Raw genomic sequence first — 15,702 nt, forward strand, 5'->3', positions numbered from 1 at the left:
CAAACATACACATTGGGAAAGGATCCCTCCCATCAAGTTAATTAACACACTGAAGTCATTCTCTTTGATATCTCCAAATATGACTCTACTGGCTATGCGTTTAATTTGAAACTTTTCTTATTCCTTGATTGATCCTACTTTATCTCCCACCTCTTTAACTATTACATTTTAGCCCATAGTTTCTCCTCCTCATCCTATTCACTATAAAGAGATTTTATCTCCCAGTTCCTTCCCTTTTGATTTCATTCTCTCCCTTTCATTCTCTTTCCTTGTTTTAACTCTCTCTTAAACCCTTAAATTCCATGCAGAAAGCTCAAGGCTAACCTCTCCCATGCTCCAATTCTATATTTTCAATACCCTAAAGGGACAATCAGGTACATGGGTTTTTAAAACATGTCTAAAAGTAAGTTCATTACCACCAACAAAACAAGTTCACCATTTGTACTAATGACACCTCCACCATCTCAGTCTCAAATCCTTAGACTCAAAATGCATTCATCAAATTCAATGGATACCTTCAAAATGAAGGGTATTTTGAAGAGTATCTCCAAAAAATTTATACTTTAATAAGGCTTTTTCCAGTAGTCATGTATGGATGTGAGAGTTGGACTATAAAGAAAGCTGAGCACCGAAGAATTGATGCTTTTGAACTGTGGTGTTAAGAGTCCCTTGGACTGCAAGGAGATCCAGTCAGTCCATCCCAAAGGAAATCAGTCCTGGGTGTTCATTGGAATGACTGATGCTGAAGCTGAAACTCCAATACTTTGGCCACCTGATGTGAAGAGCTGATTCATTTGAAAAGACCCTGGTGCTGGAAAAGATTGAAGGCAGGAGAAGGGGACGAGAAAGGATGAGATGGTTGGATGGCATCACAACTCAATGGACATGAGTTTGAGTAAATTCCAGGAGTTAGTGATGGACAGGGAAGCCTGGCATGCTGCATGCAGTCCATGGGGTCGCAAAGAGTCGGACACGACTGAGTGACTGAACTGAACTAAACTGAAGGGTTGAAAAGATACAAATGCAGATAATAGTGTAACTATAGAGTGGGCTTCTCTGGTGGCTCAGACAGTAAAGAATCTGTCTGCAATGTAGGAGGACCTGGGTTCTATCCTTGGGTGGGGAAGATCCCTCAGAGGAGGGCATGGCAACCCACTCCTGTATACTTGCCTGGAGAATCCCCATGGACAGAGCAGCCTAGTGGGCTACAGTCCACAGGGTTGTAAAAATTCAGACACAACTGAGCAACTAAGCACACAGCACACAGAGTGTTAAGTATAATGAGAATACAGAATAGAAATTAAATACTCTTATTAGGATTCTTCTACCTTTCTCTCCTTTAAGACCACAAATGATAATCTGACCCTCTTTTCAAAGCTAAGCTCCAGTGCCATCATCTTCTTCATGAAATCATTGTCTTAAATCTCTCTTTTGAACGACACTAAAATATCCTAACTGGTCTTTCAGTTATTTGTGTTCTTATCTTACATATTTTATCACATCACAACTGAAAATACATACTCTTTACTTTTCCAAAATGAGATATGCACTAACTTTAACTTTTAGAGGAAAACACAGGTATAATCAAACAATATGAGAATATCAAAACTAAAATAGTAGCAAAATTATAGATACCTGGGCAATCACAGCTTCTCGTGTTCCGTAATATTTAAAGAACAGATGATCAGTCTGAATATAAAGCTGACAAGTATTTTTTTCAGCTACAGTTGTACGTTTTTTCCTCAGGAGTTCTGGACCATTAATAGCATGTTTTTCTTGAGGTGTCTATATGTCAAAAGAGTTATTTCTGATCATTAGCATGTTTCACTATCATAATTTATATAATCAATGATATACATTTTAAACAACTTCATTTTCTACTTCATATGTAAGACCATAGGTTATTTCCTCACACTGTTAAAAATTCCTAAACAGCACTTTCAGTCTCGTAATGTTCTACTTTATAGATGATTTATTTATTCAAACAATTCTTTAACTTTGAAACATTTTCAAAACATACCATTTAATATGTAATCATGTGTGTGTGTGTGTATACACATAAAGCAAGTCTTACAGTAGTCTATAATACTTTGACATCTTCCTCTACCAATCTATCACCCAGCTGTGCCAAATTTAGCATCTAAGTACTTAGGGCATCTGCCCACATTACCTCTAGTCCATCACATTAGCCCAAGCCACCATCACTTACTACCTAGAGTACTGCACTAAGAGTGATGGGAATCCATCTCTGTCCATGGCTGATCTTCAAACTGCAATCTCTTCAAAACACGATTTTGAAAATATTACCCATCTGCACCTGTATTTCAAATGACTTCCTATCACTCTAAGAATAAAATCATAAACCCTTTAGATGCACCACCTAGTCAACACTACAGACTTTGTTTACCTGTTCAGTTTTGTCCCATTCCACAGTACTTCACAGAGACCTTACAACACTACCCAACTCTAGCTCTCTCTGCTACAGCTAAACAGAACTTCTTTCCAATCCTGCAACACGTCATCTGTATCCCTTCACAGTATTTTGCACATGGGGATACTGCCTTCCCTGATCTAGTCCACTTCTTTCTTCAGACTTAGCAAAGGTTAAATCACCCATACTACACCTCATAGAACCATGGACCCATGTCCATCACAGTTAATCATGTGGTTATTCATCTTCTGTCCCCAGTCCACCACCATGACTTCAACCACTAGAATATGAGTTCTGGAAAGAAGAAATTATCTCTGTGTTTGCTTCTTACTATACTGCTAGCTGGCAACACACACTTCACAGGCAAATGGCAGACACTCAATAAGTATTTGTTTAAAGAAATAACACTGCTGTTGAATCTAAAGATTTAAGTATTTGCTGACATCTAAAAGCACCATGCTAAGTGAACTGTAATGACAGTAATTGAGAGTTCAACTTAAATTTTAAGCCACAATTCCAAATTTACACTCACATTTTATAATTTCCTTCTCCCTTGACAACTCCATGTTTGTTCTCTTAGTTACTGTCTTCATTGTACTTTTATCTATTTTCACTCAGTACATCATTCTAGGATGGCAGTTACTGTTTCAGCACATTCCATTGTCTTCTGGTTTCAACTGTTTCCAATGAGAAACGAGCTGTCATTTTTACTGCTGCTTCTTTGAAGGTGACTGGACTTTTTACTGGTTGTTTTTAAGAGTGTATCTTTTGGTCTTTAGACTTTTCTAATACTGTGTAAAGTATTATTTTCTTCATGAAAGATTTTTCCTGAACTAATAACAGGGTTTACTAAATTTGTTGTTTGATTTTCTCTGTCATATGTGGAAAATTCTCAGCCACTATCTGTCTCTACTTCACTCTCATTTTTTCTCCTTCTGAGATATCAATTATACATACTTTAGAACTTTCTGATGTATCACTATGTCTCTTAAACTCATTTCTGTATTTTCTACCCATTTGTTTCCATGGTTTACTCTTTCTTCTTATGACATACTATCCAGGTCTAAGTTCACCAAATTCTTAGTTTCTGTTATTATATTTTTCAGTTCTAGAATTTCCATTAGGTTCTTCTGTTCACTTCCAATTTTCTGCTGAAATTTTTAATTTTGTCTTTATGTACTTGAATATATTAAAGTCTATCTATGTCTGATCATTTCATTATTCAGATACCTTTAGGTTGTTAACATGTCTGACACCTCAGCTATACCTTTTTGAGGGTGTACACCTGTCATTTATCTTTCTTTTTAAATTTCTATTTCTTATTTTTCGGTCGTGCCATACCATGAGGCATGTGGGATCTTTGACCAGGGATCAAAACCATCCTCCTTCTAGTGTCTTAACCACTGGACCACCAAGAGAGACCCTGTCATTTAATCCTGAATGACTAACGTTTGGTTAAGTAATTTTTTCCCTCTCTTCTACCATGTTGTCTCATTTGTTAATATGCTGATTATTCTGAACTCAGGGCTGGACAATGTACATGGAAAATCATAGACATAATCTGAGGCTTCAAGTAATGATATCTTTCTCAAGATCTATTAATATTTTCACTTCCGGCAAGCAATGAGGCTCGGTGTGTTAGTAATCCTCCATTACCTTAATTCAGTCAGAGATTAAGATGTGGTGAGAAACTCTAACCCCTGTGAGGGGAGGTAGAACACTTTCTGATTCACTTTCACTTCTAGAGAGCAGCCCTTCCTTCATTCACGATCTCAACATAAAGTCCCTAAACAGTATTTTTATCTTTAGCCTCAAGAACCTGGAGACTTCTACTCAGGAACTGGAAGATATAGCTAGAGAAAAAGTAGCCCAAAGTGTCAGGGTCACTTTCCTAAGTGTCCTTTTTCTCCCCCAAAGATCTGTCCCCACACTTTTTCAGAGCCCTGTTAATTCTCTAATGCCTTGAAACAAATACACACATATGCAAATACAAATATATATAAACACATTTTTGTAATATTCATATTTTGAAGTCAGGTTGGTTTCTATTAGCTTTTCTAAGCAGGAGGACTACTTCTCTATTTTTGAAAACAATTCTTTGTCAATGTCATGTATTGTTAACATAGTCTCAGAGTTCATAGTCTTCACTGTAAGGTGTCCTTCACTCTTAATTTTCATATAGTGAAATATACCAATTTTTTAGTAGTCAACGATTTCATTCCTTATTAAAGAGTTTCTCTATCTCAAAATACAAAATATTTTTTAATATCTTCTTTTGTCAAGTGTCTTTTCAAACGCTTTTGCCCATTTTTTAATTGAGGTTTATGTATTTCTTTTTAATTGAGTTCTTGGGCTTCCTCTGAGGCTCAGATGGTAAAGAATCCACCTGCAATGCAAAAGACCTGGGTTGGATCCCTAGGTTGGGAAGATCCCTTGGAGAAGGGAAAGGACCCACTCCAGTATTCTGGCCTGGAGAATTCCATGGATTGTATAGTCCATGTGGTTGCAAAGAATCAGACATGACTTTCACTTTCACTTTAAGAGTTCTTATTATATTCTGGAGAGGCCTTCTGTTAGATACACGTACTGTTGACATTTTGCTCACAGTCTGTGGCTTCTTTTTACATTTTCTTAACTATATCTTTTGAGAAGTTCTTAATTTAACAGAGTCAAACTTGTAATTTTGGGCTGGGGGGGGCAGGCTATTTTTCTGTCCTAAGAAACTGTTTTCTATTCCAAAGTTGGAAAAATTTCTACGCTTTAATCTAGAAGTTTATGTTTTACCTTTATGCAGATTTATCATCAATTTTGTATAAGGTATAATGGTATAAACAGGCTTCCCAGGTGGCTCAGTGGGTAAAGAATCCACCTGCAATGCAGGAGACACAGGCAGATGTGAATTCAATCCCCGGTCGGTAAGATCCCCTAAAGAAGGGCACGGCAACCAACTCTAGTATTCTTGCCTGGAGAATCCCATGGACAGAGGAGCCTGGTGGCCTACAGTCCATAGGGTCACAAAGAGTCAGACGCAACTGAAGCGCCTGAGTACACAGCACATAAGAGTATAAAGTGAGGTTGTTGTTTGTTTTTTTTTACAGTACTATTTGTCAGACCTTCCCTGATAGCTCAGTAGATAAAGAATCCGCCTGCAATGCAGAGGACGCCGATTTGATTCCTGGATCAGGAAGATCTGCTGGAGAAGGGAAAGGTTACCCACTCCAGGATTATTGGGCTTCCTTTGTGGCTCAGTTGGTAAAAAAATCTACCTGCAAATACAGGGACCTGGGTTCTATCCCTGGGTTGGGAAGATCCCCTGGAGAAGGGAAAGGCTACCACTCCAGTATTCTTGTCTGGAGAATTCCATGGACTGTATAGTCCATGGGGTTGCAAAGAGTCACATACAACTGAGTGACTTTCACTTTTACTTTCATTTGTGAGACCACTCTTCTGTCCTTTAAATTACTTTGGGACTTTTGTGAAATTTAACAGACCATTCGGATATGGACTCTCTATTCCATTCCATAACCTGTAATAAATCTATGCTGAGGTCAGGATGATACCATCTTGATGACTGCAGCTTTATAGTTAAGTCTCAAATTAAGGTAGTATAAGTCCTCTGGCTTTTGTTCTTTCTTGAAAATTGTTTTGCCTGTTCTAGGTCCTTTACATTTCCACATAACTTTGAAAATCTATTTGTTCATTACTAGCTAAATCCTCACGGGAGGATTATACCTGATTCCTTCATTATAATCACTATTCTCTTCTCTTTGTTTTCAGTAATTTTTGAATATATTAGTAACAGTTATTTTAAAGTCCTTGTATGGTAATGCCTGTAATTTCTAGTCTTTTTCTACCTGGTTGTTTTTTTTGTCCTGATCATGGATCACATATTTCAACTTCTTGAGCTTCTTGTCATCCAGCAATGTTTTCTGAACGTCTTACGTTCTAAATGTTACATCACTAAGTATCTACATTCAGCGTCCTTTTTTAACAAGCACTATTGAGCATCGTTCTATTCAGTTCAGTCTCTCAGTTGTGTCTGAAGCTTTGCAACACCATGGACTGCAGCACGCCAGGCCTCCCTGTCCATCACCAACTCCCAGAGTTTACTCAAAGTCATGTCCATTGAGTCTGTGGTACCATCCAACCATCTCATCCTCTGCATTCCCCTTCTCCTTCCACCTTCAATCTTTCCCTGCATCTAGGTTTTCTCCAATGAGTTAAATCTTCGCATCAGATGCCCAAAGTATTGGAGTTTCAGCTTCAACATCAGTCCTTCCAATGAACATTCAAGACTGATTTCCTTTACGATTGATTGGTTCGATCTCCCTGCAATCAAAGGGACCCTCAAGTGTCTTCTCCAACACCACAGTTCAAAAGCATCAATTCTCTGGCACTCAGCTTTCTTTATAGTCCAACTCTCACATCCATATATGACTACTGGAAAAACCATAGCTTTGACTACACAGACCTCTGTTGGCAAAGTAATGTCTCTGCTTTTTAATATGCTGTCTAGGGTGGTCACAGCTTTGCTTCCAAGGAGTAAGAATCTTTTAATTTCATGGCTGCAGTCACCATCTGCAGTGATTTTGGAACCCAAAAAATGAAGTCTCTCACTGTCTCCAATGGGACCAGATGCCATTTTTTGAATGTTGAGCTAACTCTCCTCTTCCACTTTCATCAAGAGGCTCTTTAGTTCTTCTTCACTTTCTCCCAAAAGGGTGGTGTCATCTGCATATCTGAAGTTATATATATTTCTCCTGGCAATCTTGATTCCAGCTTGTGCTTCATCTAGCCCAGTATTTCTCATGATGTAATCTGCAATATAAGTTAAATAAGCAGGGTGACAACATACAGCCTTAACATACTCCTTTCCCGATTTGGAACTAGTTTGTTGTTCCATGACCACCCAGTTCTAACTGTTGCTTCCTGACCCGCATACAGATTTCTCAAGAGGCAGGTCAGGTGGTCTGATATTCCCATCTCTTTCAAAATTTTCCACAGTTTGTGGTGATCCACACAGTCAAAGAATTTGGCACAGTCAATAAAGCAGAAATAGATGTTTTTCTGGAACTCTCTTGCTTCTTCCATGATCCAGCAGATGTTGGCAATTTGATCTCTGGTTCCTCTGCCTTTTCTAAAACCAGCTTGAACATCTGGAAGTTCACGCTTCACGTACTGCTGAAGTCTGGCTTGGAGAATTTTGAGCATTACTTTACTAGCGAGTGAGATGAGTGCAATTGTGTGGTAGTCTGAGCATTCTGTGACATTGCCTTTCTTTGGGATTGGAATGAAAACTGACCTTTTCCAGTCCTGTGGCCACTGCTGAGTTTTCCAGATTTGCTGGCATATACAATGCAGCACTTTCACAGCATCATCTTCTAGGATTTGAAATAGCTCAACTGGAATTCCATCACCTCCACTAGCTTTGTTCATAGTGATGCATCCTAAGCCCCACTTGACTTCACATTCCATGATGTCTGGCCACAGCTGAGTGATCACACCATCATGATTATCTGAAGATCTTATTATTGTGAGGCTCTTTTTTGTACAGTTCTTCTGTGTATTCTTGCCACCTCTTCTTAATATCTTCTGCTTCTGTTAGGTCCATACCATTTCTGTCCTTTATTGAGCCCATCTTTGCATGAAATGTTCCCTTGGTATCTCTAATTTTCTTGAAGAGATCTCTAGTCTTTCCCATTCTATTATTTTCCTCTATTTCTTTGCACTGATAACTGAGGAAGGCTTTCTTATCTCTCCTTGCTATTCTTTGGAACTCCGCATTCAAATGGGTGTATCTTTCCTTTTCTCCTTTGCTTTTCACTTCTCTTCTTTTCACAGCTATTTTTAAGGCCTCCTCAGACAGCCATTTCACTTTTTTGCATGTCTTTTTCTTGGGGATGGTCTTGCTCCCTTGTCTCCTGTATAATGTCACAAACCTCTGTCCATAGTTCTTCTATCTATCAGGTCTAACCTGTCTATCAGATCTATCCACTCTGTCTATCAGATCTGACCCCTTGAATCTATTTCTCACTTCTACTGAATAATAGTAAGGGATTTGATTTATGTCATACTTGAATGGTCTCGTGGTTTTCCCTACTTTCTTCAATTTAACTCTGAATTTGGCAACAAGGTGTTCATGATCTGAGCCACAGTCAGCTCTTGGTCTTGTTTCTGCTGACTGTATAGAATTTCTCCACCTTTGACTGCAAAGAATACAATCAATCTGATTTTGGTATTGACCATCTGGTGATGTGCATGTGTAGAGTCTTCTCTTGTGTTATTGGAAGAGGGTGTTTGCTATGACCAGTGTGTTCTCTTGGCAAAACTCTATTAGCCTTTGCCCTGCTTCATTCCGTATTCCAAGGCCAAATTTGCCTGTTACTCCAGGTGTTTCTTGACTTCCTACTTTTGCATTCCAGTCCCCTATAATGAAAAGGACATCTTTTTTGGCTGTTAGTTCTAGAAGGTCTTGTAGGTCTTCATAGAACCGTTCAACTTCAGCTTCTTCAGCGTTACTGGTCGAGGCACAGACTTGGATTACCATGATACTGAATGGTTTGCCTTGGAAATGAAGAGATCATTCTGTCATTTTTGACACTGGATCCAAGCACTGCATTTCAGACTCTCTTGTTGACTATTATGGCTTCTCCATTTCTTCGAAGGGATTCTTGCCCATAGTAGTAGATATAATGGTCATCTGAGTTAAATTCACCCATTCCAGTTCATTTGAGTTTGCTGATTCCTAAAATGTCGATGTTCACTCTTGCCATCTCCTATTTGACCACTTCCAATTTGCCTTGATTCATGGACCTAACATTCCAGGTTCCTATGCAATACTGCTCTTTACAGCATCAGACTTTGCTTCTATCACCGGTCACATCCACAACTGGGTGTTGTTTTTGCTTTGGCTCCATCGCTTCATTCTTTCTGGAGTTATTTCTCCACTGATCTCCAGTAGCATATTGGGCACCTACCGACCTGGGGAGTTCATCTTTCAGTGTCCTATCTTTTTGCCTTTTCATACTGCTCATGTGGTTTTCAAGGGAAGAATACTGAAGTGGTTTGCCATTCCCTTCTCCAGTGAGAAGACAGGCAGCTAATTTACTTGAAAAGAACTTTGATCTTTCTGAAGCTTGGTTTTTCAGCTTAGTCAGTACAGGTCTGGAGTACTCCTTTAGACTGGGGTGAGATTAGCTTATTCCAAGCATGGGCTGGGACTTCTACCAAGTACAATTTTTGATAGTTGTTTAGTTTATAGATTTCTCAGGAGTTTTTCTTTCTCGGGTAGTTTTCTCATAGAATCTCACCGTGTGTGTGCATAGGTTGGAATCCAGCTAAGATTCAAGGTGACCACTGTGCAGATATCTAGAGCTTATCAGCTTAGCTCCCTCTTCCTCCCAGGTACTATGTCCATAAATCCAGATACCTTAGCCTTTCTGAACCTTAACCTATCTCTTCAACTCTGCAAGAGTGCTATGCATTTTGAACTCTTCTTGAAGCGCCCTTCATTGTGCCATTCCTGAAATTTTGCCTCCAGTCAAAAAGTCATAGAAATCAGAGATATTTATTTCTCCTTTCTCAGGGATGTCAATCCTGCATTGCCTGTTGGCCAATATTTGAAAATAATTGGGGCTTATTTTTTTTGTTTTGTTTTGGTTTTCCAGTTGTTTTTTGCAGAATGGCTAGTTGGATGCCAGTCACTTTGGCATAACTGGAAAGGGAAATTTCCACCCACTTGTGCTACTAAGAGTTTCAAAGTTTTTGTTTCAGACATGTGGTACTTACCGAGTTTTGTTTTAACTATAGTATGAGGTAAAGATACAACTTCATTTTTTCTCCAAATGGATAAACATTTTTGGGGGGCTCCATGTATTCAACAGTCTCTATTTTTCCTTTGAGATTTTATCTCTACCACATAACAAAGTTTCATATCTGTATGGATCTGGACAATTAATTTTATCCCTCTGGTCAATCTGTTCATTCCTATGCTAAAAGTACTCTCTCTGTTATTTTAGTAAGTCTTAATATCTTCCAGGGTAAATCTTTTTCTTGTTCACCATCTTTAGATGGGCCTTATTTCTTCTTAGCCTTCACTTTTTCTTGAAACATTTTAGATCCATCAAGTGCTATGATCCATCAAGTGCTATGAATAATCATGCTGTAATTTACATGGAACTGCATTGAATGAATAAAGCAATATGAGGAAAATTAATGTTTTTCTATTAGCTATCAGTTCCATTAATACAGTGTATCTCTCCATAATAAAATCAGTCACCTGTAACATTTCTTACAAAGTTTCATAATTTTCCTTATATAGGTCTTTCTTTGCTACATTTACTCTTTGATACATGATATTCTTGACACTATTTTTAATGATGTCCATTCTTGAATTACATTTTTGGTGGTCTACTGCTAATATAAAAAAATACATAAACTTCTTTTGTATATTAATGTTATATCTAGCCACTGATAAACTCTATTATACCTAGCAATCTATGGTTTCAGCCTATCTATCCACATTGCCAACACCTCCATACAAGTGACTATCATTTCTCAACTGAATAATTGCAACAACTTCTAATTAGTCTCCCAGTCTCTAGTTTTTCACCCCTAGCCTGAAGCTAAGAATTCTTTACTGGTACGGCTATCTCTCTGGCCTTGTATACACTGTTCCTTCTCTTTCCATCTCTTCATGGTCAATCTAACTTCTCCTTACTCTTTCAGTTTCTGATTATTGTCCTCAAACACTTTTGGGGCTAGGTTAACTAGTCTTTTTGTGGGTATAATACCACCCACAAGCATTAAGTCTTCACTTAATTCTTTATTTCTTACTACCTTCAATTTTTCTGTGTCTCCAGTTAAACCATAAACTTTGTGAGGATAATTTGCTTCATCTTAATTTCCACATATTTCCAGAACCTGCCACAGATATTCTAATATATGGGAGATCAACAGAAAATTGTTCAGTGAATATAAGAATAAAATCTCACTTAGACTTGAAAGACCCATTTGAAATGGTATAATCTCATGCCATGCTGCAGATTAAAAAACATACAAATTTGCATTTGTGACTCAAGAAATGTTAATCTACCCTACTACTTTTAGAAAGGATGTTTAAAATACATGATAAATGTTTTTACTATAAAAACAAAACTTTAAAAAGTTTAAACTTGTGTTTTAAATAACTACAAAACTATCACCTATGAATAAAATAAAATCAAAAAAGAATCAAAGGTCAATAGTCAACAGCAGAAAAACTTACAATTAAAATGTTAAAAGCACTGTGATTTTTATTAGGGTAACTAACCATCTGAGTTTGCTTAGACCCATGATTTTCAATGGTAAAATGATGTCCCAGGCAAACCTGAGGAAGTTGGTCACTCTAATTTTCATACTAATATGAACACTGACATTTATATTAAACACATATTCAGATTGAATACTTTTAATTTTATGATAAATCATGTAAGAGAATATTTTGGACATGTTATGATTTTGGGGTCATGCAGACTGTATTCAAACCTCAGCATCACATTTTTTATTATAAGCAAGTTATTTGGCCTCTTTGAGCATTAAGAAATATAAATATTTTCTGATAATATAAATATTTTAGAAATCCTAGAACATACATGTTAAATGCAGAAACACACGCACAACTTCACTTTCATTTATTAAACACAAACTTGTATTAAAATCTTACCTGTGTTACTTCTTCTACACCAGTCATCTGGTACTTCCTCATTCTTTCAAACACTGAATGATCTGCACAACCCCCCTGTGGACCATATTTATGGGGATACTCTAAAACACAAAGAAGAAATGCTATTACTCTCACATGTTAAGATATCACCAAGTATCTTATAAACAAAAATGTAACTGTCATAATTCATGAAAGCCACAAATGCTTACTGAGCACCAATGGGAAAGGCATTATGCTAGGTATTCTAATTTTAAAATATGACAAGTGAGGACTTCCCTGGTGGTCCACTGGTTAAGAAACCATGCTCCCAATGCAGGAGGTCCAGGTTCGATTCCTGGTCAGGGAATTAGAACCCACAACTAAGAGTTCACATGCTGCAACCAAAGATCCCACATGCCACACCTAAGACCTGGCATAGCCAAATAAATGAACTTCCTTTTTTAAAAAGTCTGGCAGATTCCAAAGTTCTCCTTCAACATCACTGGTCTCTAGGCTTTTTTCATATGAGTGATTTGTGAGGTCTAAAAAAGAACAATAACCGTTCTTTATTCTGCGTTTAAATTTCCAAACCTTGCCCACTTCAGATATATAGAGCATTTTAAGACTGCAATTTACTTCATTTTGTAATTTATAACTTTCCCTTCAAACACATTAAATTTCTTATTCTGCAAATATATAAAACTACTTCAATCTGAACTAGTTAGGCTAATACAATATTTATCTGTTTGAATTCCTTCAATGAATACCAACTAGCCTTAAAGGAAAGTAATCTAGAAACATGCTCCATGGCGTGGTAAAAGTAGACTGAGTTTAAACTTCTTCAATGTATAATTCAAGTGAATGCTTTACAGAGCAGTAACTATTTTATCATCATTTGTTTTCCCTTTCTAATTAAAGTGATTAATTTTGCTTTAACTGAATTGTTTCTATTTACAGACAGCTGTTCAATTTAGTGTAGTCATTTAAAAGTTTATTCCACTCTCTCAGTTCACATACTTCTCCCTTGTTAGGTTCGTCTTAGTTCATGAACATATTTTATAACTCAATCTAGTACCCATAATTAAGAGAACCTTATAAGGTTCGCCTTAGTTCATGAACATGTTTTATAGTACCCATAATTTATCTACTACCCATAATTAAGAGAACCTTGTAAGGTTCGCCTTAGTTCATGAACATATTTTATAGTACCCATAATTAATCTAGTACCCATAATTAAGAGAACCTTATAAGGTTCGCCTTAGTTCATGAACATATTTTATAACTCAATCTAGTACCCATAATTAAGAGAATTGTCAAAATAAAATACCAAGACATGGGTGAGAGGGGAAGCACTAAAACATCTATAAGTAGCTATAGTTATAATACACAAAATTATAATTAAAAACACTTTCTTGAGTAAATCTAGAACCTAAAGTGGACACTAGTAACCTATTCCATAAGAAATACTAATTAAATATTACAATATAAATCTAAACTAGCTGGTAGGAGGCAGGGGTTATGGTCAACCTATCTACACTGATATAGTAGCTCTGATTTAAACTTTAGTTTTTACTAGAGGTCAAGACTGCAACAGCTGTAAAATTCCCACCAATAAATGTGGAAGAAATGACAGACTTAAAAATTTACCATTTTACAACTCCATATGCATAAGCTGATATACGCATTATCAGATCCTTGATATACGCAAGGATCACCCATTCCCAGGTGGCACCAGTGGTAAACAATCTGCCTGCCAATACAGGAGATGAAGGAGACCTGGATTTGATCCCTGGAGGAGGGCATGGCAACCCACTCCATATTCTTGCCTGGGAAATCCCATGGACAGAGGAGCCTGGTGGGCTACAGTCCATAGGGTTGCAAAGAGTTGGACATGACTGAAGCAACTTAGCATTAAGGGGTACTAAAGCCATTAGGTCAAAATGTACAATAACAGGATATTCACAGTTCCTGAAAGTATCACCCCATAGGTGGTGGTTTAGTCATTAAGTTGTGTCTGACTCATGTGACCCCAGACTGTAGCCCCCTTGGCTCCTCCATCCATGGGATTTCCCAGACAAGAATACTGGAGTGGGTAGCCATTTCTTTTTCGAGGGGACGTTCCCAACCCAGGGATCGAACCTGTGTCTCCTGCACTGCAGGCGAATCTGAATGGCTGGAAACAGACAAACTGAGAACGGCAAGAGTAAAATTGGCACCAACTAAAGTAGCCTAGATTCCTGAGTCATTTCTTGAAAAAAAGCTGACTGATGATGAATATTCACATTAAACTGTTACAATAGTGAGAAGAGGTTTCAGCGCATTTTGTCATTTAATTTGGGACTGTCTGGTACTGCAGGCAGCATTACCTTATACACAGTAAAAAGTTTTGTTAAGCAGAATAGAAGAACTCATTCTGTATCTGAGCTGCACTGGCATTTAGCAAAGTTTTCCTGTCACAGTCAATATCAAAATACTCTTGGCCCAGCATATCAGAAAATGTTTAGCAGTATTCGTATTTACCACTATTTCCTGAATATTTTCATCTTAAACTAGTTTTCACTTATCCCAAGATACAACTTTTGCCCCCGAAAAAAATCAGTCATATGGTTAAGTTGAAGACTGATACCTACATAGACTCTACAACACTCAGAATAAACATTTTGCATGTCTAGAGAAATAAGTGCTATTATCACTTTTCAAACAGTTTTTTGAGAGAATTTACTCAATCAAGATTTTCAGTTTTAGAAACCAAAAAGCTGTGAGGTTCATTAGGAATCTAGTTATAAGTCCCCCACATAACAAATATGTCAAAACAACATTTTTTGTTTTCATATATAATTCAGTTTAACTAACACACTTCAAAATATAGTGAAATCAGTTGATACGCCTGATTTTATTCAAATTTAAGAAATACCAAATATCATAACATAATCATGACAGATATTAGGATTTACCTTTCATTCAAAGCATACCATAAAATGCATTTTGAACCTCTTCCTACACAGGCACAAAAGAGCTGCTACAAAGTACTTTTGGAAGAGACAATTTCCTCGCCAACACTTGAACAAATTATATGTGTATAGCATTTAACTTGGAGAAGGCAATGGCACCCCACTCCAGTACTCTTGCCTGGAAAATCTCATGGATGGAGGAGCCTGGTAGGCTGCAGTCCATGGGGTTGCGAAGAGTCGGACATGACTGAGCGACTTCACTTTCACTTTTCACTTTCCTGTATTGGAGAAGGAAATGGCAACCCACTTCAGTGTTCTTGCCTGGAGAATCCCAGGGATGGGGGAGCCTGGTGGCTGCCATCTATGGGGTCACAAAGAGTTGGACACGACCGAAGCGACTTAGCAGCAGCAGCATTTAACTAAACATCTTACAAAACTGAGGAACGGAACAAAAATATCCCTATCTTAAACAACTGTAACATCATTTTTAACGCAATGATAAGGGAAGTCAACAAACAATATTTATGTCTGATTTACATATAGTCAGCATTCTCTATTATTAGGATATATAGTATCCCAATAAAATATATCTTCCGGATATTAATAATGTTGAATACTAAGCACATCGGCACTCTGCA

At 37.5% G+C, this 15,702-nt stretch overlaps 1 protein-coding gene across 1 annotated transcript in view; it reads right to left on the minus strand.

Annotated features, from left to right (window-relative positions):
• ADAM10 (ADAM metallopeptidase domain 10) overlaps positions 1 to 15,702 on the minus strand; it is a 143,405-nt gene that overhangs the window by 43,328 nt on the left and 84,375 nt on the right. Inside the window, exons 5-6 of the mRNA XM_070377989.1 lie at positions 12,135 to 12,235; positions 1,636 to 1,785 (exon numbers count right to left, since the gene is read on the minus strand). Of these exons, the coding sequence (XP_070234090.1) occupies positions 1,636 to 1,785; positions 12,135 to 12,235 (251 nt within the window). The remainder of the gene's footprint in view (positions 1 to 1,635; positions 1,786 to 12,134; positions 12,236 to 15,702) is intronic.

The sequence above is a fragment of the Bos mutus genome, chromosome 10 (assembly GCF_027580195.1).
Source record: "Bos mutus isolate GX-2022 chromosome 10, NWIPB_WYAK_1.1, whole genome shotgun sequence".
NCBI classification, from domain to species: domain Eukaryota; kingdom Metazoa; phylum Chordata; class Mammalia; order Artiodactyla; family Bovidae; genus Bos; species Bos mutus.